This window comes from Dacryopinax primogenitus (genome assembly GCF_000292625.1).
Source record: "Dacryopinax primogenitus strain DJM-731 SS1 chromosome Unknown DACRYscaffold_20, whole genome shotgun sequence".
Classification (NCBI taxonomy): Eukaryota; Fungi; Basidiomycota; class Dacrymycetes; order Dacrymycetales; family Dacrymycetaceae; genus Dacryopinax; species Dacryopinax primogenitus.
In genome coordinates, this window is record NW_024467217.1 from 183,485 (window position 1) to 206,632 (window position 23,148).

General features: G+C 51.9%; 6 protein-coding genes across 6 annotated transcripts in view; 2 read left to right on the forward strand and 4 right to left on the reverse strand.

The window, feature by feature from the left end:
* Positions 1–809: 809 nt before the first annotated feature.
* DACRYDRAFT_111070 (NADP-binding protein) lies at positions 810–1,965 on the reverse strand (the record flags this gene model as incomplete). Its single annotated transcript, XM_040769167.1, has 4 exons — positions 810–1,101; positions 1,146–1,366; positions 1,413–1,811; positions 1,861–1,965. The coding sequence occupies 4 exons, from the start codon at positions 1,963–1,965 to the stop codon at positions 810–812; spliced, it is 1,017 nt and encodes a 338-aa protein (XP_040624986.1).
* A 793-nt stretch (positions 1,966–2,758) lies between these two features.
* DACRYDRAFT_91118 (uncharacterized protein) lies at positions 2,759–3,903 on the forward strand (the record flags this gene model as incomplete). Its single annotated transcript, XM_040776994.1, has 4 exons — positions 2,759–2,936; positions 2,980–3,065; positions 3,112–3,457; positions 3,503–3,903. The coding sequence occupies 4 exons, from the start codon at positions 2,759–2,761 to the stop codon at positions 3,901–3,903; spliced, it is 1,011 nt and encodes a 336-aa protein (XP_040624987.1).
* A 700-nt stretch (positions 3,904–4,603) lies between these two features.
* Positions 4,604–11,807, forward strand: DACRYDRAFT_118858 (uncharacterized protein; the record flags this gene model as incomplete). Its single annotated transcript, XM_040770673.1, has 19 exons — positions 4,604–5,487; positions 5,538–5,690; positions 5,743–6,906; positions 6,955–7,145; positions 7,194–7,444; positions 7,497–7,832; positions 7,880–8,104; positions 8,152–8,321; positions 8,376–9,662; positions 9,716–9,759; positions 9,808–10,072; positions 10,124–10,300; positions 10,350–10,379; positions 10,428–10,539; positions 10,592–10,616; positions 10,665–10,819; positions 10,871–11,190; positions 11,249–11,406; positions 11,458–11,807. The coding sequence occupies 19 exons, from the start codon at positions 4,604–4,606 to the stop codon at positions 11,805–11,807; spliced, it is 6,297 nt and encodes a 2,098-aa protein (XP_040624988.1).
* Positions 11,808–14,629: 2,822 nt separating this feature from the next.
* On the reverse strand, positions 14,630–17,078 carry DACRYDRAFT_111074 (uncharacterized protein; the record flags this gene model as incomplete). Its single annotated transcript, XM_040769168.1, has 4 exons — positions 14,630–15,307; positions 15,357–16,363; positions 16,415–16,807; positions 16,856–17,078. 4 exons carry the CDS (start codon positions 17,076–17,078, stop codon positions 14,630–14,632), a joined length of 2,301 nt encoding a protein of 766 aa, XP_040624989.1.
* Positions 17,079–19,022: 1,944 nt separating this feature from the next.
* DACRYDRAFT_18198 (uncharacterized protein) lies at positions 19,023–21,376 on the reverse strand (the record flags this gene model as incomplete). The annotated part of the gene is made up of 5 exons (XM_040771339.1): positions 19,023–19,979; positions 20,346–20,488; positions 20,537–20,713; positions 20,950–21,298; positions 21,356–21,376. 5 exons carry the CDS (start codon positions 21,374–21,376, stop codon positions 19,023–19,025), a joined length of 1,647 nt encoding a protein of 548 aa, XP_040624990.1.
* A 1,516-nt stretch (positions 21,377–22,892) lies between these two features.
* DACRYDRAFT_57836 (uncharacterized protein) overlaps positions 22,893–23,148 on the reverse strand; it is a gene marked incomplete at both ends in the record, with an annotated part of 11,701 nt that continues 11,445 nt past the window's right edge. The window contains 2 exons of the mRNA XM_040775469.1: positions 22,893–23,022; positions 23,113–23,123. Coding sequence (XP_040624991.1) covers positions 22,893–23,022; positions 23,113–23,123 — 141 coding nt within the window. The remainder of the gene's footprint in view (positions 23,023–23,112; positions 23,124–23,148) is intronic.

Below are 23,148 nucleotides of genomic sequence, written 5' to 3' on the forward strand. Positions count from 1 at the left end.
AGCAGAGCAAAAAAAAAGCAGAGCGGTGACCGTTGAAAAGAAAGAGGAGAGGGAGATCCGTTGGGGTAACGCGATTTGTGACTGTTATGCTAGTCTATCTTTTGGATCCGGTGGTCCGTGCACCATCACTTTCCACGCGGGCACTGACGGGCCGGTCCCAGAAGGATTCTGACAGCTTCTCGGTGCTCAAACAAACACAAAAGCAAGAAGCTGGACACTCGGCATTATCCAGAGGAGCAGGGTATTGATCGAGCACACTTTGGCTTTGACATATGAGACAATTGTGGGGTATCAGTCTTCGTTCCGCGAATGTGTTCGTGTCTTCCAGCATCCTCGATACCAAGACCACCACGCTTCAGGCTCCAGATCTCCCTTCAGAGCCGCATTATCGCCGTTCTTTCGATAAGACCAGTGGATCAGGATGGTAACTGCCGTTGTGGGCGACCAAATCGCGGGATTCCAGTTCATGGTTGACTGATATGAAGGAACGGATCCAAACTTTTTTTTCTTATTCGTATTTCCCACAACTTTGGGAGCTTTCTGTTCCTGCACTGGGGAACCGAGATTATCGCCGATCGCAAAGATCTTGTTCTCTATCTGCGGTCATCGTACATATGAAGAGGGTGATTGTATGGAATGCGTCGTCGGAGTCGTTCTTGTCAATGCTTTGTTCGTGCTTGTTTAAGATCCGGAATAAATATCTTTCACCTTTCCTTTTCCAGCGGACTCGTCATTCCCAACGCACAGCCTCATCCCCAATTCGTCCAGCAATCCATCTAAGAGCAACCTCCAACACGCTCTCGTTTCCCTCAAGGCCGCACCCTCTTCGCCAGCTCCAGCAATGCCTTAGCTGTATCCGTCACACTCTCTTCCATCGCCACCCACCCGCCAAAATCCTCTATCGCTCTTCTCGAATCTACGGCAGACATCGGGGGCGGGGGCTCGTTATTAGAAGCGGGGATCTGGGCATTTGCCAAAAGGTCGGGGAAGGCTTGGCCGAGGATGTGCGCGATTTGGGCGTTGCTGAGCAGCCCGGCAACTGTGAGATACAGTTGGTTTGGGGCGTGCGGGTGGGAGAGAGCGGCGACGTGTCTCCTTGCACTATCGGATGTGAACACGGCTCTCCAAGAGAAGAAAAAACGTACACATCTCGCACGTCAACCCACGTGGGGATAAGCGTCGGCGGCAGTACCCCACAGCTCCCGTTCATCAGTTTCCAAACCTCGTCCGCGCTCGTGTTCAGCTCAGACATGCTATCCACCGGCTGGAGGGGCGGGCCGAATACGAGCGGAGGGCAGATAGTCGTTAGCGTGAAATGGGGTTTGTGGTGGGCGATGAAGTCCCAAGCGGCTTGTTCTGCCAATTTCTGGTATCTTTCAGCAGACTTCATCGGTATGGAAGAGTGTGCGTACCTTGGAGACGACATAGGCTGGGTCACCGCCTTCTTTGGCATCTTCTGTCGTGAGCGGACTCCAGTCCTTATCTGTGTACGTGTACCCCACCCTGGCACCCTTCCGATGATCAAACACCGCCGCAAAAGAGCTCGTCACAACCACTCTCCTCACGCTGCTCGCCTTCGCCGCCGCCTCAAGCAGGTTCGTCACTCCCTTCGTAGCGACGTCTATCGCGCTGGCCTCAAATGGCTTCCAGCTGCGGTTCACTGGGGCAGCGGCGTGGATGATATAATCTACGCCTGTGACAGCGCTGTCGAACGCAGAGGGGGAGGTCATATCGGGTATGATGGTCCATGCTACTGAGTCAGCCAGGCGCGGGTGACGTGAAAGAAAGGAGTTCACTTTTGTAAATGACCGCTATGTGGTGTATTAGTGAGGAATGGCATCAGAGCAGGGAGGGGCGCACCGTAGTCGCAAGCACGCGATATCCCTGCGCAATGAGATGGAGCACGATCGCGGTGCCGATGAAGCCTGTAGCGCCTGTTACCAGCACAAGAGGTCGCGTGGGCATGGTGAGTTTAGGCGCTTAGTAGTTCCGGAAGCTGGGGTTGATGGACTGGGAGGGACAAAGTCGTTGCCGGGAAGTCAAGGATGAGCAGATGAGCAGGGAGAGGGTGGAGCTGGCAGATACGGTGAGGACGACAATATTGGTTTGGAATATGATGTCGCCTCAGAAACAGTCCTTCCCCTGTTAGGGAACGGTTCCATGCTGACCGATGCGATGACTGCCAGCAAGTTGACATCGAGGTATTCATCCAGCAGCACGTCGCTCTAGTAACATGCAGCTTGTTGTCCGTAAATCGTACAGTCTGCATCGTGGTAGATGGCTGTTGAAGATTGACAGAGAGTATCGTGGCATCAGTTGGTCGTCGGAAGCACACGCGTCGACGCCGAACGACTCGCACTGAATGGACGCGTCGACGTGTTCAACACAACTCAGCTCTGCTTCATGAATGTCTCTCGCTGCGATCACATAGATCTAATCACCTGACCGCGTTAACGACATGTTAGACGCGTTCCCTCTCTGTGAAAACCTTTCGATTACCGCCGATCGTGTCCGCCAAGCCTCCAAGCCCGCCGCGCCGTTCATCGTCCTTGGCCCGCTCTTGACCGGCACTCGGCGCCCTCATCTCTGAGCTCATCCCTCCTCTGCTCCGTATTCTCTCATTAATACCCGACAACTGCCAACGGATCGGAACGACCTGGCATGCTTGGCTCGCCGACGAGGACGCCCTTGGCGTCTATAGAAGGTACATAACACTCAGCTCGGTCAACTCCAGCTCCGTTCTCCACCATAACCAGCCATGCACGCGTATCCCCTCCTCTTCCTTGCACTACAAGCCTATTCCCAGTATACAGCCACGTACGACCCCACGAGCCTGCCTGACAAGTCCGAGTCCGAGCAGCTGGGGACAAACCGCTGTGGCACCGGCAGCAGTCAAGAGTCAGTGTGCCAGAATGTGTTTGTGAACGCAATAGATGGTGAGTGCATGGAGATGTGGGAGATAGTGCTGACTGGGTGTAGATTTCTGCCTGTGGGGCCCGCCGTATGGGGGACCGAACTCGACTATTGGGGAGACGGAGCCGATTGTCGTCTCCTGGTGTCTTAAGGTGTGTCCTACCCCCCATCCATCCTATGTGCCTAATCCCCCTTCAGTCAGGATACGGAACCCGCCTGATCCCCGGGAACACCCTGCGCAGTGCGCACTTTGTGCAGACCCCCTCCTACGTGCAAGTAACAGGCCTGGGCGACCTCACATCCCTCAACATCCCCGCCGGTGACACGGGTGGCGAGCTCGACCCACACGGCGCTGACGGACTGGGGAACCCGCACGGAGGACTCGTCTTCGGAAACTCGTTTGGCGCAATGAGGCAGTATCATGAGTGGACGAGCTTCATGGCGCATGACGAGTTCTGCATCAGGGCGTGTTTGGATGGCCCCGAGGCTGCTGTTGTGTGCAACCATGTGTATGATGTCATGGGCTGTCGGTGGAATTTGCCTGGTGCGTTTCCTGTCTTTGCGATGAACTAAGCTCAATAACCATTAGGGAACTACGATGACGGCACGTTCACGTCCTGCGACGCGGATGCGGGGGAACCGATGGGCGTATACGGTACCAGTACTTGGCCCTCAGAACAGCAACATAATGGTGGTCCCGCCCCCTCCGCACACCCCGCCCCGGCATCAAGCAGCTGCAAGACGGTGTCCCTGGTGGAGAACGCAGTTGTGAGCGGGACGACGACTCTTACGGCGAGTGGGTCTACGGCTACTCGGACTGCGACTGGAGCTGGGACGGGAGCGGGGACTGGGAGTGGTGGGAGGGCGAATGGGAGCCCCCCGAGGACTTCGGGCTTGCCATCCCAGACTGCGAGCGCTGCAGAGCGCGGGAAGTTAGAATTACCGATGTTGTTGGTCAGTGTAGTCCTAGGAGTTATGGGGCTGCTTTGAACGGGCTCTGAGCTGTAGTTCTGCGGTTGTGGTTGGAGGACGTGTTGTTTTTAATATTCCCCTCCGTCGCCAATCTGCATATTCCTGCTTGAGTTGACATGAAGGGAGCGAAAGCTTCTTGGTAACACAGGAGTAATTGAAGTCTATAGGAGCTCCGTTGTGCTCTCAAGTGACGTACGCTGTGAATAGAGTACTGTGTATTCAGGTATACCTAGGAGAACGCCTAGGAAAAACAGGTATGTAGTTAACAACAATTTCGACGAGGGTGTACGTGACGTGTTTCTTGTCGATCACGACCATTGCCCTTCGGAACCGACAATCTTCCGGTGCTTCCTTAAAGAATGGTTCTGGTTGTCATGTCTGCCCATAACCAAGCATATACTATCCAAAGAATATCATTATCATTATGTAGCACTGCAATACAGGGGTGATAATAATTGCACAGGTTGAAACCTCGATCGTGCTAACTAAGCGCTAGAAGCCAGCACAGTTTGATGTGGCGGTGTGTCGCTATGTATTCTATTCTGGACGCGTCCACTAAAACCAAGTAATATTCCCAGTTCAATTGTAACCCTCACGCAGTACATCGCCTTTTAAGTATTCTCTGCTTTCTATTTTCTGTTACTTCATACTCTGCTATTTACTATCAAAAAGAGCACTAAGGTGCAACATACGCGCCTTATATTCAGCTCACCAGCCCATGTCCCGACCTCCATCCGCAGAGCGAGGATCCACGACGGCCTACATGCCCTCTTCTCCGGTCTCAGCGCAGTCCAACGCTTTATCAAGACGGCTCAGCTGGTCTCTCCTGCCCGATTCCTCTCCTTTCGGGCTCGGCATCGCCCCACCGCAGGAGGTACCCCCGAATTGGGGGAGTCCGAACCTCTCCCCTTCGTTTTCCTCATCCCAGGTACCGTCAGCGAGAGGGCGTACATCTCCCAAACCGGAACCGCTCAACCTCTCCCTCGCCATTGGATCGTCTTCGCCACGAGCTAGCTTTGGACATATGAGGGAAGCGATGGAATCCACTGCTTCGTTGGCCCTGGATTCGCCGGGGTTCAACGCGGAGGAAGAAGAGGATACGGTGCACCTTACCGCTTCCATCGCAGAAGGGGACCGGTCCTTCACCGCAGAGCCTGGTAGTGCACGGTCGACACCGAGGAAGAGCCCAGGGCGAATGAGAGATAGACATGCGAGAGGGACGAGCGTGACGGGGCAGGCGATGAAGGCTATGGGGAAGAGCCTGAGGCGGGTCAGTGTGAGAGTCGTCAACTTCGGCAACGGTGGAGAGGATAGAGGGGTTCGGTTACCTGACGACGAATTTGGAGGAGTGGATCAGGATGCTATGACCCTGAGGCAAAGTGTCGCCCAGCGTCTGGGAACAAGAGGGGAGGAAGTCGTCAAGCAGCGGGAGAGCATGCGTGGTCGCTCTTTAGAACCTGAAGATGGAGAGAGAGAGACAACTCCCCCGGAGAGGGAGGAACCGGCTTATGACGTTCATGAGCGGCTCAGGGGGACAACACTGTGCTTGTTTGGGCCGAGGAATTATGTGCGTAGGAAGATGCATGATTTCCTGCTTTGGCGGTATGTCTCCCCACTGGTGTTGTGCGTGGACTGTGCTGATGGTCCGATAGGTGGACGGAACCGATGATACTTGTGCTTATCATTGCTAATGTTATCATACTCACCATCCAAGCCGTGCCGAACGTGTACGCCACACCGCGAGAAGCAGGCTTCTTCGGAACATGGGAAGACTTTGCGCTCTTTGGACTCTTTGTTGTCTTTACGTGCGTCCTTTCGATAACCATTATGCTGATACTAGAACTGAGTTGGTCATAGGCTGGAGGCACTTGCAAGGATCCTCGTCTCCGGACTTATCCTCGATCCGGAGACTCCTCTTCGTTCCCTTTGGGCCCCATTTCCAGATTCGTCACGCGTCACCGAACAAGGCACTCTGCATCGTTTCAGAACCAGGTTCAAGCAGGTCATCGACCTCCCTCATCGGAGCGCTTCGGGAAGGAACCTCAGTCGAGTGGGGACCAATTCCAGCGTGGGGGAGAAATCAGGGACGAGCAGCAGTACCACACTCAACGGGAACGTGTACGCCAACGGGAATACGTACGCTACTCCTGCTCAGCGGAAGGTGTACATGGAGAATCCCTCTTCTACCGCTCTCATGGGCTCACTACGGCAGATCGAGACGCCCTTCCAGGCTGCTGTAAGACGGCAGAACGTCCTCTCCCTTCAATCACGCCCTTATCTCCGCCACGCCTGGACGCGTATCGACGCCATTGCTGTTGTAAGCTTCTGGATCATGTTCGGGCTTGCTGTGTCCGGACTCGAGACGGGTCCGACGCAGCATATATTCATCTTCCGCGCTCTCAGCGTCCTGCGTGCCGCACGTCTGCTAACGATCACGTCTGGAACGACTACGATCCTGAACTCGCTCAAACGCGCCGGTCCGTTGCTGGTCAATGTCGCCTTCTTTGTCTTGTTTGCTATGATCCTCTTCTCGATCATCGGTGTTCAGTCCTTCCGAGGCAACTTCCGCCGTTCCTGTGTACTCATCGCAAACCTCACCGATACTGGTCCGCTCAACATCAGCCTTCCGCAACTCTGTGGCGGCCAGATCGACGCTGTTACACTCAACGTGACAAGCTACTGGACAGCAGACAACGTTCAGCGCCCCGAGCCTCCAAAGGGGTTTATCTGCCCCCTAGGCTCAATATGCCAGGAAGGCACTAGCAACCCAAACGGCAACAGCCAGAGCTTTGACAATATCTTTGCAGCTGCGATGCAGGTTATCATCGTTGCGAGCGCGAATACGTGGAGCACCGTCATGTATGATATGATGGATGCCGACTTTTTCGTTTCGTGCTTGTTCTTCATCGTGTGCATCATCGTCCTCAACTTTTGGCTCATAAACATGTTTGTCGCGGTGATTACCAACTCGTTCGCGGCTACCAGAGCGGAGACGGCGAAGAGCGCGTTCGGGGCTGACGTGTAGGAGCATCTTTTCCCGGATCGTCCACAGCTAACCTCCTATCACAGACCCGTGCCCGTGCTGAACGAGGAGAAGGACGACGGCTGGCCGTCTGTTCAGGGCCGCAAAGTGCAGACGAATATCGTACGCCGGACGTACGAATTCGTCAAGCCTGGATTTGTAGTTGCCATTCTCGTCAGTCTCGTTGTCCAGGCCATGCGAACCGCGAACATGTCCGCAGAGAAGGCAGCTTTCCTGAGTGCGTCCATTCCTGCCAATCATCTTCATGTTGGTTGACATGATACAGATGCCGGGGAGATGGCCTTCACGTTTATATTTGATATGGAGATCATATGGCGACTCATAGGTTATTTTCCAATGTGGCGCAAGTTCTTCTCCAGCGCACAGAACATCGTCGATCTTACTCTTGCCCTCGTCGCCTCCATCATTCAGATTCCCGTCATACACGATTCTCGCGCTTACGCATGGCTCACCGCATTTCAGATTGCAAGAGCATATCGTGTGATTCTGGCGATTCCGCGAATGCGGAGGTTACTGGTATGTTTGTATCCTCTATGAAATTAGACTCGTAGTATTTACACATATCTAGCTCCAAGTATTCGGAAGTGCCGTCGGTCTTGCCAACATGACGTTGTTTTTGCTCTTGACCAACTTCATCGGCGCTCTCATCGCAGTCCAACTCTTACGTGGGGATGTGCCTGCCTATCCTGATTCTGCTACACCGATGACGTTCAACGAGATGTCAATCGCATTTCTCGGCATGTATCAGGTCACTTCTTCAGAAAATTGGACCGACGTGCTATATAATGCCCTCTCGGCAGAAGCGAGTTTCCAGCAGCTTGTCATCTCGGCGCTTTTCATCTGCCTCTGGTTCCTATTTGCCAACTTCATCATGATTCAAATGTTCATTGCTGTGATCAACGAGGTTAGATCAGCATTCAGTCATGCTGGCCCTTTCTGATCTTCCCGTAGAATTTTTCCATCGCCGAGGAACAGAAGCGAGCGGAGCAGCTTAGTGCTTATCTACAGAAGCAAACCGAGCCAGCTGCCACCAGCGTCAGCTGGATGAGTCAGTGGAATCCTTATCGGTTCATGCGCCCGGCTCCTCGCTCTCTAGCCGTGGAGAGCTTGCCAGCCAATTTGGTCCTCCCCATGCAGAAAAGCTTGGTCCGCGAGAACTACGGCGCTCCGACGGCTGTAAGTTTTCAATTGTTGGATTTTGAGTTGTTGATGATGCTGTGTAGGGTGAATCAAGGACGGAACAAAGCATCAATGGCTTCATCGGTTCCGTGCGGAAGTTCTTTGCTATGGAGGAAGACCGCGAAGAGGTGCCGCTCGAGACCCTGCGCGGTGTCAACCGAGAATCAGTATTCTTCGGCGATTCGGATGAGTTGGGAGGTACAGAGCGTCAGTTGTGCGTATACTTGATCTCATGCAATCTCTCGGATATTCCTGATACAGATGGTAGTGGTGATGTGACTGGGTCCAACCCTAGTGCTGCTGCGCAAGAGGCCATGGATGCGAGGTTTGAACAACGCGCCCGACGAGCCGATTTCATTCGCGAACACCCCACGTACGACAAGCCGTTTTGGATATTTTCTCAGTCCAACAAACTCCGGCAATTCTGTCAGACGCTTGTCTTTCCAGCGAACGGCGAGCGAATCTTCGGACGCGAGACATCAATCTTCCGTCAAACGATCTTCCAGATCGTTCTGTTTTTGACTGTCATTGGTGGTATCGCTGTGGCCGCAGTTGCCAACCCTGTGTATCGGAGAGAGTACCATCTGGAACATGGCCTTTTCCGTGGAACCTGGTACGACATCACAGAAGCAGCTTTCGTCATGGCTCTCGTCACGGAGTTCCTTATCAAGGTTATCGCGGACGGCTTTGCTTTCACTCCGAATGCATATCTGCTCAGTGTGTGGAATATCGTGGACTTCGTCATTCTTATTCTTCTTATCGTCAACGTCCTAACCACCTTCATCGTTGTTGGCGGTATCAGTCGATTTACTAGATCTCTGAAAGCATTTCGAGCCCTTCGTCTGATCACTCTCATCGGTCGTATCCGTGAATCTTTCCAGCTGCTCCTCTTTGCCGGTGCGATGCGAATTGTGGATGCTGCTCTGCTCGCTATTCTGTATATGATTCCCTACGCTATCTGGGGTTTGAATATGTTCGCCGGCCTCCTGTTCAGTTGCAATGACATCGGCGCTCCGGGGCAAGACACGTGTTTTGAAGAGTATACCAGTTTTCCTATCCAAGATGGAGAACTGGGTTTCTTAGCACCACGAGTTTGGGCAAATCCAAAGACATCAACCTCATGGTCATTCGACAACTTCGGCTCTTCCCTGTTAATTTTGTTCGAGACTGTCTCTCTCGAAGGGTGGATTGATGTCTTAAGGGCGGGAATGGCAATCACCGAAACCGGCTTACAACCTCAGACGAATGCATCAGAAATCAACGCAATTTACTTCGTCGTTTATAATCTTCTTGGAGCCATCGTCATTTTAACGCTCTTTGTCAGCATTATTATCTCGAACTTCAGTAATCGTTCAGGAAGCGCGCTGCTTACTACGCAGCAAAGACAATGGATCGACCTTCAGAAGCTAATTCGTCGTCAAAGGCCTGCTCGACGACCAGAGATTACACCGAGTGATCCATTCCGAAGGTGGTGTTTTGATCGTGCGGTGCAGAAGCATGGATGGTGGTCGAGGACTATGACAGTGCTTTACTTACTCCATATTGTGGGTCTCATGTGCGTCAAGAATTCCTCTGCACGTAATGAAGTACTTATCCAATCCCATACAGGACGCAAACTTATGAAGATGTCTTGATCTACGACATATTTCAGAGTACGTTGAGATTCTTCTCTATCCATTGTTATTTATGGATCGTTGCAGATATCTTTTTCTTGATTCTCTCTATCATATACACCGTGGATATCGCTGTTCGATTGACTGGGCTTGGCTGGAAGAGCTTCAGTGGCAACGGTTGGAATCTGTTCGATATTTTCGTTGTTGCGGGGAGTTTCTCCACTACCGTGCCCGCGCTTCTTGGCTCTTCCGATAATGTTGTGCTTCAACTCCAGAAGCTCTTCCTCGTCAGCATTGCCTTCAAATTGGTGCAGAAGAACAACGACCTCAATCAGCTCTTCAAGACCGCTGTGTACGCCTGATTTTGATCACCAGAGGGCTGTCAATGGCTAACCTTTCACAGTGCAAGTCTGCCGGCCATAATGAACCTATTTTTGCTCTGGTTGACCTTATTCATCTTTTTTTCGATCTTATTCATGGAAGTTTTCGGTTTGACCCGATGGGTGAGCGGAGAGAAGCATAACATCAATTTCAGCAGCATGGGCAATGCCCTCGTGATGCTTTCGTTCATGAGCACAGGGTACGCATTAGCCACGTCAGAGAGTTTTGGTCGCTGATCGCACTCTCAGAGAGGGTTGGAATCAGTTCATGCATGACTAGTGCGTCTTTTCAGGGGTGTCTTGAATCCCTTCTCATTCCAATCACAGTGCTGTCGTATATCCGAGGTGTAATAACTCCACGCCGCAAGATCCCGACTCAGACTGTGGAAGCATTGGTTGGGCTTTCACCCTTTTCATAACGTGGAACGTCCTGAGCATGGTGCGCTAAGATGTGTTACTTAATCTATTGAAGTTGCTCATCTGATTTCCAGTATATCTTTGTGAACATGTTTACTGGTGTGTGGATCACGGTCTGAAGCATCTTTCACTAACATTTTCATATAGGTGTGGTCGTCGAAAGCTTTTCCTACGTTTTCCAGATGTCTGGCGCCTCACCGATTACTCGTGATGAGATGCGCAGGTTCAAGGAAGTTTGGGCCAAGTACGACCCTGAGAGGACGGGGCGTCTGATGCGCAGCGACTTCATTTCATTCTTCAGGGTACGTATCATATCTTTGTCCCATTTTCATGTGGCTAAAGCATCCTCCAAGGGCCTCTCTGGAATTTTTGAAGTCAAGATCTATCCGTCTCAGTACTATGTACAGGCAATCATGGACGAGTCCCGTGCAAACGATGAGCTGGCAAATGCTCGCTTTGAATACATCAAAGCCGGTTTAGACATGAGGAAGCTGGAGAATGTTCTCTCAGGAATGGACAGAGCCGAAATACATCGTCGGCGAGCGAGATATAACCGCCTCTATCATGAAGCCATCATTGTAGACGAAAACAATGCACGCCGTGGAATCTCATTCACAGATATGCTCATTATGCTCGCCCACTACAAGCTGATCAAGGACGAAACCGCTCTAAGGTATGCGATCAGACATGATTTATCAACAGCGACAGCAGCACTAACCGTGACACAACAGGCTAGAAGAAACTATCAAGCGCCAGGTCGTACTCGAACAGGTCACCGATCGCGTGAACGTTGATCGAGTTCATTCCATGTTACGAACGATCATCCTGCGAAGGCAATACATGGTTGCTCGAGAGATTGAGAGACAGCGGAAACGCGCTGAAGAACACGGTACGCAATGTCTAGACTAGTCTTGTTGTTCATTCCTCAGGATTTGGACAGGCATTCCTGCGATTGTTGTGGAAAGCTCTCCTGCGACGCCGCCTCTAATCGGCCATCGGGATCTGTCAGACGGGAGGACACTGTATGCATATGAAGGACTTGAATCGCCCATACCATCACCAGCATTCCAACACTCTCACGATACCAGCTTCAACATATCACCATCACCCAGTCCGAATCGACACGATCGGCGCGTATCAGACATTAGCATGCTTTCGACCGACTTGGCTGGAACACCCTCACCCCGTAGCTCTCATGTCTTTGACGAAGCTGCGACCCAACAAGTTATATCCTCGCTCAATAGTTCGCTCTGGGGAGAGATGATGCAGGAGGCAGAAGATGAAGAATAGAATTGTATCACTGGTTTGTTTTCTACGCAAGGACTGTGCTGTCTCATATCTGTTTTCTTTGTGGACTCTGTGCTATACCATATATCGCCGATATCTGTTACAATCTCATTTGTACTTTATAATAGCATCAATTTGTTCTGAGAAGAGATATTTCTAAACATCGCGCAAATTCTGTCACTCACTTGTGGCATGGTTCATATAACGTGGTTCGGAAGACCAAACAACAGTACTTGTTGAGCGGCATAGTGTTGACAGTAGCCACAATGGGTCAAGCAATAGGTGGCAGGAGAGCAAACAGATATGACGGTTCAGAGCAGAACGAAGGCTTGGGGCCGAAGCGCGTCAGTATGATCGCGACCAGCGGTGTACGAAACGGAAGATCGGCCTGTTCGCAAATGTACCGCAGACTCGTTCCTTCCCCACGTTTTCCTTATTTGGATCAATCGGTTGAATCTCGAAAGAATATGACATATCGGCCGAGATTGAACATCGCAGGAGGCAAAGGGCGACACTTACGAGTCACTTCCGTTACCGCACCTTGCCTATATATATATGAAGGAGCGGAGCCGAATTCGAATTCTTCATCGGCCTTGTTCGTCTTCCCGATGCACAGACATCCACTTACTTCATTGCTTCATTGAACAGCAGAGATCGTTGAACATTCCACAATCTATTCTTTTGAGCTGGTTAATCTGATGAGATTGTATGGAGCGCTCGCACGTCTCGCTGCTGCCTGGATCGCTGTCTTGATCGCTGAACCGTGCCCTCTCGTTGTCAACCTCACCGACGCGCTGTCTCTCTTGTTCAACCTGTCTCACGTTCTCTTGACCTGCACGCAACTCTGGGAACAGCATCAGAGGATGTCGTGTCATCTGGGTGGGCCTATACCACAAGAGAGCGTCTCGTCCCCGTGCGGTCACCTGATTCGAGCAGAGGACGCGACGAACGCGGTCTGGCATGCAAGCTACGATCGAGCTGGTCTCAGTCGCGACTCTGAAAGATGCTGTCTCTGCTTGCTTTGGATATGTGAAGATCGAATCACCTGACGGTGTTTACAACGCGAGCGGAAGTGTTTGTTGCTGGGGTACATAAACAGGACGATTTCATGGTTGAGAGGTTCGTCCTCCTTACTTCCCCCCCCTTCACTTTCCCCCTCCTCCTCCTCCTCCCTCCTCCTCCCTCCTCCTCCCTCCTCCTCCCTCCTCCTCCCTCCTCCTCCCTCCTCCTCCCTCCTCCTCCCTCCTCCTCCCTCCTCCTCCCTCCTCCCTCCCTCCCCCTCCCCCTCCCCCCTTCCCTCTCTTCATTTCCCCCTTCCCTTCCCTTCCCTTCCTTATTCCCTTCTATACAGACTCAGGGTGCACACCGAGCTGTCTCTATACCCATGGGCAAGGACGCCATGCACAGTCCCCCTTCAGGGGGTGCTGGCACTGTGCACAGAACCGGCCTGTGGCGATTTCCCCTCCACTTTTCCCTTCCTCTTTCTCCCTCTCGCTTCCTCCTTACCTTCTCCTTCTGCTCTCCCGTCGCCCCGGTACAAGCCCCACACGCTAAGTTCGAATTATCACTGATATTCAACACTGATTGATTGCAACAGCTTCACTCGCTCGCCCCCGACCTCACCTCACCTCACCCTCAGGGTCCCCCTCGCCCTCACCCTTTCCCTCTCCCTCGCCCTCGCCCTCACCGTCGCCGTCACCATCCCCCTTGCCTCACCTCACCCTCGCCGTTCCTCTCGCTCTCACCGTCCACCTCCCCCTCACCGTCGCCCTTCCCCTCACCCTTCCCCTCCCCCTCGAACCACTCGCCCTCCTCCCTATCGCCGTCACCGTCGCCTCCGTCCTCCTCGTCTCCGCTGGCGTCGCCTAGCACTCCTCTTCTTCCTCATCGTTTACCTCAATGACTAACAACGTCTGTAGATCCGCCGCCGCCATCGCCCTCGCACTCTCTCCATCTCACCCCCTCCACCTCGCCCTTCCCGCCGGCGCCCCTCGCCCTACACGCACTCGACTCCGACAATCAGAACCTGAGTCGGTAGAGGCCTACCTTCCTCCGCCCCACTTTCTCTTTCCACTTTTGGTTTATGCTCCTACTTTTCCTGCTTCATTCTTTACCTCATATTCTTTCTGAGATCGGGGTGCACAACGAACTCAGGTCCAGACCCAGGTTGAGGACGCTGTATCCAGATTCCCTCGCGGGGATGCTAGCACTGGATATAGACCCTCCCCTAGGACGCTGGTTTCCCCTTCCCTCTCCTTTATCTCTCCTCTTTCTTCCTTCGTATCTCTTCTACCTTTCCTTCACTATTGATGCCATCCTTTCTAGGTATGACCGCCTCTTCCGCCCACCATATAAGGCTCGGCTCCGACCCCTGCACCGAATCCGCTCCGGCACCGTCACCTCCCCCTAGCATGCTGAACAAACACGAAAATGGTGGATGCTTAGCTCGACTACTTCCAGTATGTGGCTGATGAAGTCTTTAGGTGGTTTCCAGTGCCACTGAGTATACCTCCCTCCTAACTTGAACCTCTCGCTCACGCACACCCCTGCACGACGCTCGATTGCAAGAGAATATACCTCAATATGGCAGGTCTCGGGTAGAAGAGGGAGGCATGGATGAGCATTGACACCTGGCCATCAATGCTGATTGACGTGACCATATACCAGCTCAGACGCAGAGAAAGAGGGACACATGCAGATATTGGTTTTTCGAACAGACGACCGGCAATGTTGACTGACATGATCATATGTACTTGTATGCAAGATGCTATTATGTGGATTCACTACAAAGCAACGCAGAGATATAATATTCATAACTCGAATCATTAAGAATAGGTTTTGCTCATCATGACCTCCCAAATCTTCTCGCTCAGCGCATTTCCGATCTTCCGCCTTCCCTCTCCACCCAATTCGGCCAGCATCGTCTTTGGGCCCGAGAGGTGCTTCTTACCCCTCATCTTACTTACCGGATCGCTCGAAGTCCCACTCGCACCCGAATGCGAAGCTCCCGACTCTGTGAACCGGCAGTATGCCTCCCAAATCTCGCGAGGTGTGCCGTAGTGATCAAGTAGCTTGCTCGTACGCTCCGCACTTAACCCCTTGACGCAAAGCAACATTCGTGCCCATGTTTCTTGTACCGTCCGCGTCGCATTCTTGGTATTGAGACTCTGGAAATCAGACCAGGTGGGTAGATACTGAATTGTGGGTTCCCTCTTTCGTAAATGCGCTTGAAAAGCCACGTATGTTGCTCTTGAAATCACGCTTGAGGGGAGCACGTGCAGAGCTCGCCCATCCATGAGGATTCGAATTGCAGAATGCATGTTCGCGAGGAACTCGACCGTCTCTTGCTGGCTTCTCGTCTCGCTGACTCGAAACTCATCGACGACCTGCGTACGAGAGAGCGCAGTGTTGATCAAGAGCTCGTGATCGCGCATGAGACGTTCAGCGGCAAAGTGCTCAACGAGGTAAAAGACATGCAAAAGCCCGGATTGAGACAGTCGGAACTAGAGGAGTATCAGTTGCTGTACACAGGATGCCTGGGTCCGTGCGCACCTTTTGGTCTTGGAAGCGGCTGTCCTTGATGCTCATACACAGATCGTCGAGTCGTTTCCGTTCCACAATCCAATTCAGCACGCATTCCTTTCCATCCATCTTCGATCGAGCAAGCCAAACGACATCGCCTACAGCTAAGACGCGCTGTTCTACCTGAACGCCGAGCTTCTCTAAGCCGTCCTTGATCGCATCGTGGTTACCATATCGGCCGATCTCGCGGTTGTCAAGGAGGAGGAGGATGTCGTATGTATTGGCTGGGATGACGATAGGCCGGAAGACAGGGAACTGGATCTCTGCTACGCTCAGCCGTCGTTGAGGAAAGAAGGAAGCTGAAGCTGCCCGAGGAGGGAGATTCGTGGCCGCTGGCACTGGACGCGCCGTGATAGGAGCTGATGTGGTTCGAGGCGGTATTTTGTCCTTCGCGGTTTGACTAGAACAGGAGTGTGTTGCAGCTTTCTTAGCGATCTCCGCCGCCTGGTGCCATTTTTCCGCAGCTTCAGCCGCAGCACGTCTTGCATCAAGTGGTTCCGCCATGTATTCTACTCCATCGATAGAGGAGGGAGGTGGCATAGGCTGAGGAGCCATTCCCATCCTTGAGCGACCGGTACGAGATGGGTCGAGGGTGCAGATGTTACTCCGCCGTTCTTGCGCGAGCAGAGAAGCGAGATCCTCTGCGTCTGCACCAGGGTCTGGGACAGGGTTTCGCACTTGACTACTGGTTGACGTTGGCGCCCATGGGTCTAGCGATGGTGCGGTAGGCAGCACCTCCGCAAACCCAGGACATGTATCCCAGCTTTTCTCGAGTAGTAGCTCCTCCTCCACCCATGCGACTCTAGAAGGCGGTTTCGTCCACAACGGCTGGCCCTCGAGGTAGACAAGCTTGAACGGCGGGGGGACGGGAGGTGGAAGAGTGGATTTTATGGGGAGTTCGACCTTGCGCAGGACGAAAGGGGCGACGATGCGGATTTCTGCTTGCTCGTAATGTGCAACGCGGGTGTTGTCGGTATCTTTCTGACGTTCAGTCATCACACACTATTACATAGTGCATAGTGACCCACCTAAGTACCAAAATCCCAAGCCAGGATAGGAATCAGAAGGAACACCGTGTGGAGGATCCATGTATTCCAGGAGGGCGCAATCATCAACAGTCTCCCGCACATTCCTTGGGATGCCTCCACTCCACCCCGATGCTCTTTTCTTTGTCGGAGATCCTCCGACCAACTCCTCATCTCCTCTTTCGTCTGTGCGTCCACGTTTGCCTTTCCCCCTCCTTGCCTGTACCCCGCCTCTGGCTCCTCGACCATTTCCCCGTCCACGACTGTGACATGCCGGAAGCGGGACCTCCAGTTCATCCAGGAAATCAAGCATGGAAGGGTTGTAAAACCTGTTATTGAGCAAAGAGTCGGGTGGATCAGATGATCTAGGCGCTCGTCGAGACGGACCAGGCACACCTATATGCCAGTGTCAAACATAGTCGCATCTTCTAGCAGTCTACTAACTAGCATTCGTGCCTCCATCGTTCTCCAGTCGGTTGGTCAACATGCGTAAAATGGTCTTGCCAACTCCGAACACATGTCCAGCCTCCTCCACGCTCGTGATGGGCTCTCCATGGCGTCGCATGTGGTTGTATGCTTTGTTGTAGGTCCTGTAGAGGTTGCTGTCGGGATCATGTTGGTCGCGAAACTCGAGGAGATAGTTAGCCAGCCGGGTGTTGAGAGACATTTAAAGATAAATAGCAAACAGGGAATTGTCCAAGAACAATAGATTGAAGGATAATACCGAAGAGAAAAAAGTAAGGAGTATCAAGAAAAATGCCGCGTGACAGAGATGTGACGGGACGCGCAACGCCATACGGCCGATCGGCGTTATTTACTGCAAGTAATTTGAACAGAATCGAACATGTTCGTTTACCTTCCATTTTCACTTAGTGTGTATATCGTTGAGCATGCCTTGGAATTGGGTGGGCGCGCAGTGGCACGCCAATGACCACCAGTAACAAGGTGCGGGACGTTGTCGTTCAACTTGCTCGAGTTTTGGTCACAGTCCGCTTGCCTTGTGGTTGTGTAAAGGTACGGACAATACCCGTGTCACTCATGCGCGGCGAGCCAGCGGCATAACTGCGTATCGTCGCACCTTCGTTTGCGTGCCACATACAACTCCCAACAAACTTTACCTACCGCCCGCTGTTTGATCGCCGCTCAATTCCTTGCACTTCGAACGTCGGACTGTCCTTGACAACCACGAGATCGTCCGATATGGTACCCGCCACGCGATCAAGGACGGTTTAGAGAAGCTCGGCGTTCAGGTGGAACAGTGCCACTGCTTAGCCGTCGTCGACCTCGGTTGGCTTGCTCGCACCTGGACCGAAGGGAGTGCGCGCTACCGGATGCGATATGATGACATGTGTAGGAGCGCCAACGATAGCCGATTCCAGGACCAGAAGGTGCTTGAGCAACCCAGTACCTCATGTGTACCTGCTGATATTGTGCTAGTACTGCCTCTTAATCTGCGATATTGCATGCCGGCTATGTTGTATGTAGAGCATTTTACGCTGTTCAACGCTACATGCGCGAGCGCGAACTCATAAGGATCCCTGCCCTGTGTCCCCCTCTGGTCATGAACGAGTTTCGGCTCGCGCAGCAAGACAAGAAGTCAGCAGGTGACGGTCGAGCTGGTCATTCCACAATCGGTAACTTCTTGAGTGGGCGAGCTCTGCATGTTTTCCCGTCGACCGTGAGCTCAAGTGCAGTGCACATGGTTTTCCGAACGTATTTGCGAAAGAGAAAACCGGATATCGAGAGTGTCTGCAGGTTATTCCAATGCACCGAGTCTCCATGAGAAGAACACGAGGAGAGTTAAGAAGACTTGCGTGGGGTTGTTGCATTGCGTCAAGCGCCAGAGTGCGGAACGTACGAGCAAGTACTCCAGGATTACGCCACGCACAGCGCGTTACGGGATGTGTAGTGCGAAGCGACGAAGATGGTCTTTCAGGCTCGGGAGGCCAGCGGGAGCGATCCGGTTAGTAAGGGTAAGCCCCAGGACGTCTTAGCCGAATAGGGGTGGAGAGCGAAGCCAGAAGATTAATTGGAAACGTGCAGACGATCCAGGAGGGTTGTATCAGTAGATCTTATGCAAACAGTTCGAGATAGACCTATACACTACAATCATTGTACGTATTTCACCATGGGATGAATTTACATAATATTACAATCTGGTGTCCCATCGGGTTAGTCACCATGGACGAACAGGTGTTTGGAGACGATGTTTATCCGTGTCCTGCCTCTCTTGCCTAAGACTTGTATTGACAATATATATGCGTGCAATTGATCGTCATGTCCGGGTGTGCGAGGTGAACATCAGGAAAAAATGGGGACCCTGCCGCCATAGTAGTAGTGGCACTGCTGCTGCCCCTGCTGCTGCCAGGAAGTATTAGTAGTTACCATTAGTTAGATTGTTAATAAAATTCATTAACCATTTCAATCTGTTCAGGGCACAGGCTCATGCCACCCATCTCAGTAGTATCCGGGGTGATGTTTTTGTTGAGTCCCTCTTTATTAGATTAATGTTAGTATTATCCAGACATGTTAGGCTTAACAATGGGTGACACTGTGAGGTGATGGTATATTATTATGCAGAGAAAAGGAGTACTACTATGTTCTAACTAGCTCAAGTCTCCTTCAGTGTGGCCAGCCACAAAGAAAGACCTGCCCTTGCTTCTTTGGCCCACCTTTGGGGTGCTCCCACCTCTTTCCACACATCCAACTCCTCTATCATCATCTCCACCTGTTCAGCTTGCTCAGCTGCACCTACAAGTCCGGACACTCTCTTGATATCGGACTCCATCACCTTCTGAACCTGCAGCCATAATCTGACATCATAGATGTGGAATGCCACATGTGCCAAGATATCAAGGGTCAGCATGCAGTGCCACATTCCTGGAGCCAAGAAGAATGCAGTATGTTCTAATGTTCTGGGCATCACCAGAACATGCTGGATATTCTCCAGGAAGGGTATCACTGCTGCAGACAGCATGTGTTCCCTACCAGCATAAAGAAACTTAGCCAAGATGGCATTGTTTCTCTCAGTCTGGGGAGCCATGAGCCATAGCTTCTTTGGGCCCTTCTCCACCAGGTTGGACACATGGAGGATGGCCATGATCACACCAGATCCATCCATATGCCAGTTGCTCACTCCACCACCAGGAATCAGGGTGGAAAAGGTATTGACCTCTTCTCCTTTGGTAGGCTTCACTTTGTACCATTCACACATATAGTCCAAGGGGAGGCAAAGTTTGAGGGAGGTGATGCTGAGAGGTGACACTCCGGGCAAGTTGCCGAATCCCACTTTTGGGAAGTTGCCCACAATCTGATCAGATTGGTCTTGGGTGGCAGTATGCATGAGCAAGCTGGTGATGATTTCAGCTGGTGACATGCACTGCGTGCTGCCTGTTTGAAGGTGGTTAACCTGGAGATCACCTTGATGTACCAAGAGATCTTGGATCACCAAACCAAGGGTGGGGCAGATAACCTTGCCTGGGGTGCCCAGAAAATTGTCAACCTTGCAAGTAGGATACTTCTTGATATGATATTGAAGTCCCATAAGCTCAGTGAGGATCCTCCGGCCCTGTGCAGTGGATGTATGCACAGGATTCATCCGGGTGGTCCAATCTTCATAGAGGTCCACCAGCCAGCCATTGCCCCATTGTCAACACATGGAGCTGAGCTCTTCCATATTGCTCTGGATGAACTCATAATGGTCAACCTCATGGATGATAGTGGAGAAATCCTGGTCACTGTCACCGTCACTGAGGGTGGCAGCAAGGCAGGATGGTCCACTGGGGCAGGGTTGGGGGGGAGTGTGGTGGTGAGCATCACCCAGCTCTGGGGAGATGGTTTGAGTCATTGAGAGCTCGCCATTTGACCTTTGAAACAAATGGAGCTTCAGGGAGTGGTCAGCTGAGACATTGACCACTCATGAGGTATCTGTCACCTGGCACTTGGCAGGAGTCTTCTGCACAGGGCTTGTTTCAAGCTCGTCTAGATTGGACAAGCCATGAGCACAGTGTTTCTTCCCCTTAGGATCCTCTACAACTTGCTGTGGGGCCACAGCATGCTCTTTGCCTGATTCATCATCTGGATAAAGGTGAGCATCACCCAGTAGTATTAATATAATACTCTTACCAGAAATGTACAATATGGACATCTCCTTTTGTCTGACTTCTTGCCTCTCCTCCTCTTCCTGATCCTCATATTCTTCCTGCTCCTCCTCCTTCTCCTCCTCCTCCTTGTCCTCTGCCTCCACCGCAGGTGATGCAGCCAACACTGCATTTTCCTCTTCTGATGGTGGATTCTCTGACTCTGGCATGTCCCTATAGGAGCCTGGGACCTGCCTGGCCAATCAGGACCTTAGGATAGGACCTGCTTCACAGTTTCAAACTGCACATATGTAAGTATGAGCCTTCTATTAAAAGGGAAAGAAGGCTTACAATGTTCAGCAGAGAGCATCACCTGCTGCTGAACAGGGTGATGCTCTCTGGGAGTACTTAAGCAAACATGATCAATAAGAATATAGTCAATCTGATTTGAGAGCTTACCTGGAGCAGATGACACCACTGACTTGAGCTTATTCTTCTGTGTGTGCGCAGAAGAATGAGTCTGCCAGTGCCTGGACCCATCATCATCAATGATTGCCAGAGTATCGAAGCAATCTTTGGTCCTGCTGAAAGGATGCAGGGCTACTGCATTCTTCCCCTTCAGCTGACCATAGAAGGTCCAGACCCTCAGGGCAGTCTTCACCCAAGCACCAGGGCCAAAAGGAAGGGCAATATCACCAATGTCACCTACCAAGCCAGCTGGCAAGGTGATGCTGTTGCCAGTAGGCATCCAGAGCTTGTACTGATGCACCACATTGTGCTGGCTGAGCTTGAAAGACTTGTTCTGGGACTGATTTGTACAAGTGCTGTCAGACTGTCACCCATAACCAGGACAGTTGGTACTTACAGTTTGTAGACTGAGGGGCATCCATTTGTCAAGAAAGAGTTTGAGCTTTCCAAGAGTATAGCAGAGCTTTTTAAGCAGATATGGGTTGAGCAAGGATGGATGTAGGAGGTTTGGATGGTGTTGTTGGGTGATGTTGGCCTTGTGCCCTTAGCAGAAGTGCAGGCACACATTGGCACAGCTGCTGGCTCAGACAAACCCAAAACCAAGATGTTCATATTGCATGGCTTTGTTCATTCAGAAAACCAAACAATGGTTTCCCTGCAATTTTTTTGCTCTGGGTGGCCTTGTTTGCCTAGGTGATGGGCCAATGAAATTGATCAATGATGTCATGATTTGGGGTTCTTCCATACAATGTGGCTTCTTCCAGGGTCCATTAAGGGTTCTTTTTGTGGGGTCAGGGTCTTTGCCTTAAAGGGCTTGGTGATGTTTAGGACAATAGCCAAAGCCAATGTGGAGCAGGCAACATATATCCAGGTGATGGTTTCAGGTGGCAGTCCCTGTGTGCCCTTGGGCCTTTTGAAGATGATTGGAAAGGCCGTTGGCTCACTTGAAAGCACTGCCACCTGGGGCAGGGAAACCTGGTCCTTGGCCCAAGTGCCTTTGGGCCTATTGAAGATGATTCAAAAGACCATTGGCTCACTTGAAAGCACTGCCACCTGGGACAGGGAAACCTGGTCCTTTCTGGCATGGGGGGCAGGAGAGCTAAACCCATCACCCTCACACCTCCCTTGACCCTAACCCATGTGATAGAACATGTGTTGGTTGATGTAAGGATTGATGACAAACATCTGGCATTGGTCCAAGACTGTGTTTCAAGTCCATTCCTGGGGATACTGGGCTCCCATGCAAGGGATGAGGTGACAACTTCACACTATGGCCCCCAGAGGCATGACCTCACCTGGGGCCTGCCCTTGATGCATGGGCATTTTTGTCACCCAGGCAAAGCAATCACCCATGTTGGAACTGCAGGGGTTTCGAAACCATTCAACATAGACCAATGGTCCAGGTGGGACCAACCCTCCCCCTGCAACTTGGAAGATGCATCTCAAACACCGCATGGACAGGCCCTTGAGCCCTCCATTGTGACCAGAGGCCCCAGTATTCACCAGGACCATGTTGAACATACTTGCCACAGGCTTGCCAGTGGAAGGGTTCATGTGGCCAGGCCTGCAGTGAACAATGTCTTTGCTATTGTCATGACCACCAGGGATAGTGGGAAGAGGTGTATGAAGCAATGAAATCAAGCATGATGAAGGGTGCCCTTCAATGGGGTGGTTCCCATGCCTGTGACCAATCCATGCAGCCAGGCTACCGAGAATGTCTGGGATGTGGAATAGCACCTTCATTTGGCAAGCATCTAAGCCCAAGCATCATGGAGTCTGGGCTGGATGATGGGTGTGAGGGATGGTGATGGTGATGGTGACAGTGACAGTCAACCAGCCCACACACATAGCAGCAGGTGGGGCCCCCTCTCCCAAGTCGCCAAAAGAATTCTTTTGGCCCATTCAAGGAACTGGGTATACTTGTGCATGCATTCTCACCTCTCCAACCAAGTCGTCATGTGAGCAATATAATCATGTTTGTTTCCTGCATGATAGCCCAACTTGACCAGATTGATGTGAAGGTGTTCAGGGAGCTCAGTGTTGAAGTTATCACAAGGGCTGTGGCTTCATATGGAAGCTATTGTCAGGGCACCAGCTCATTGCTTGGTCAAGAGACATGACTAAGCCTTTATGACATGGAAGTAGCTGGTATACCTTGGCATGTGCTGGAACCTGCTGGAAGGATTGGAT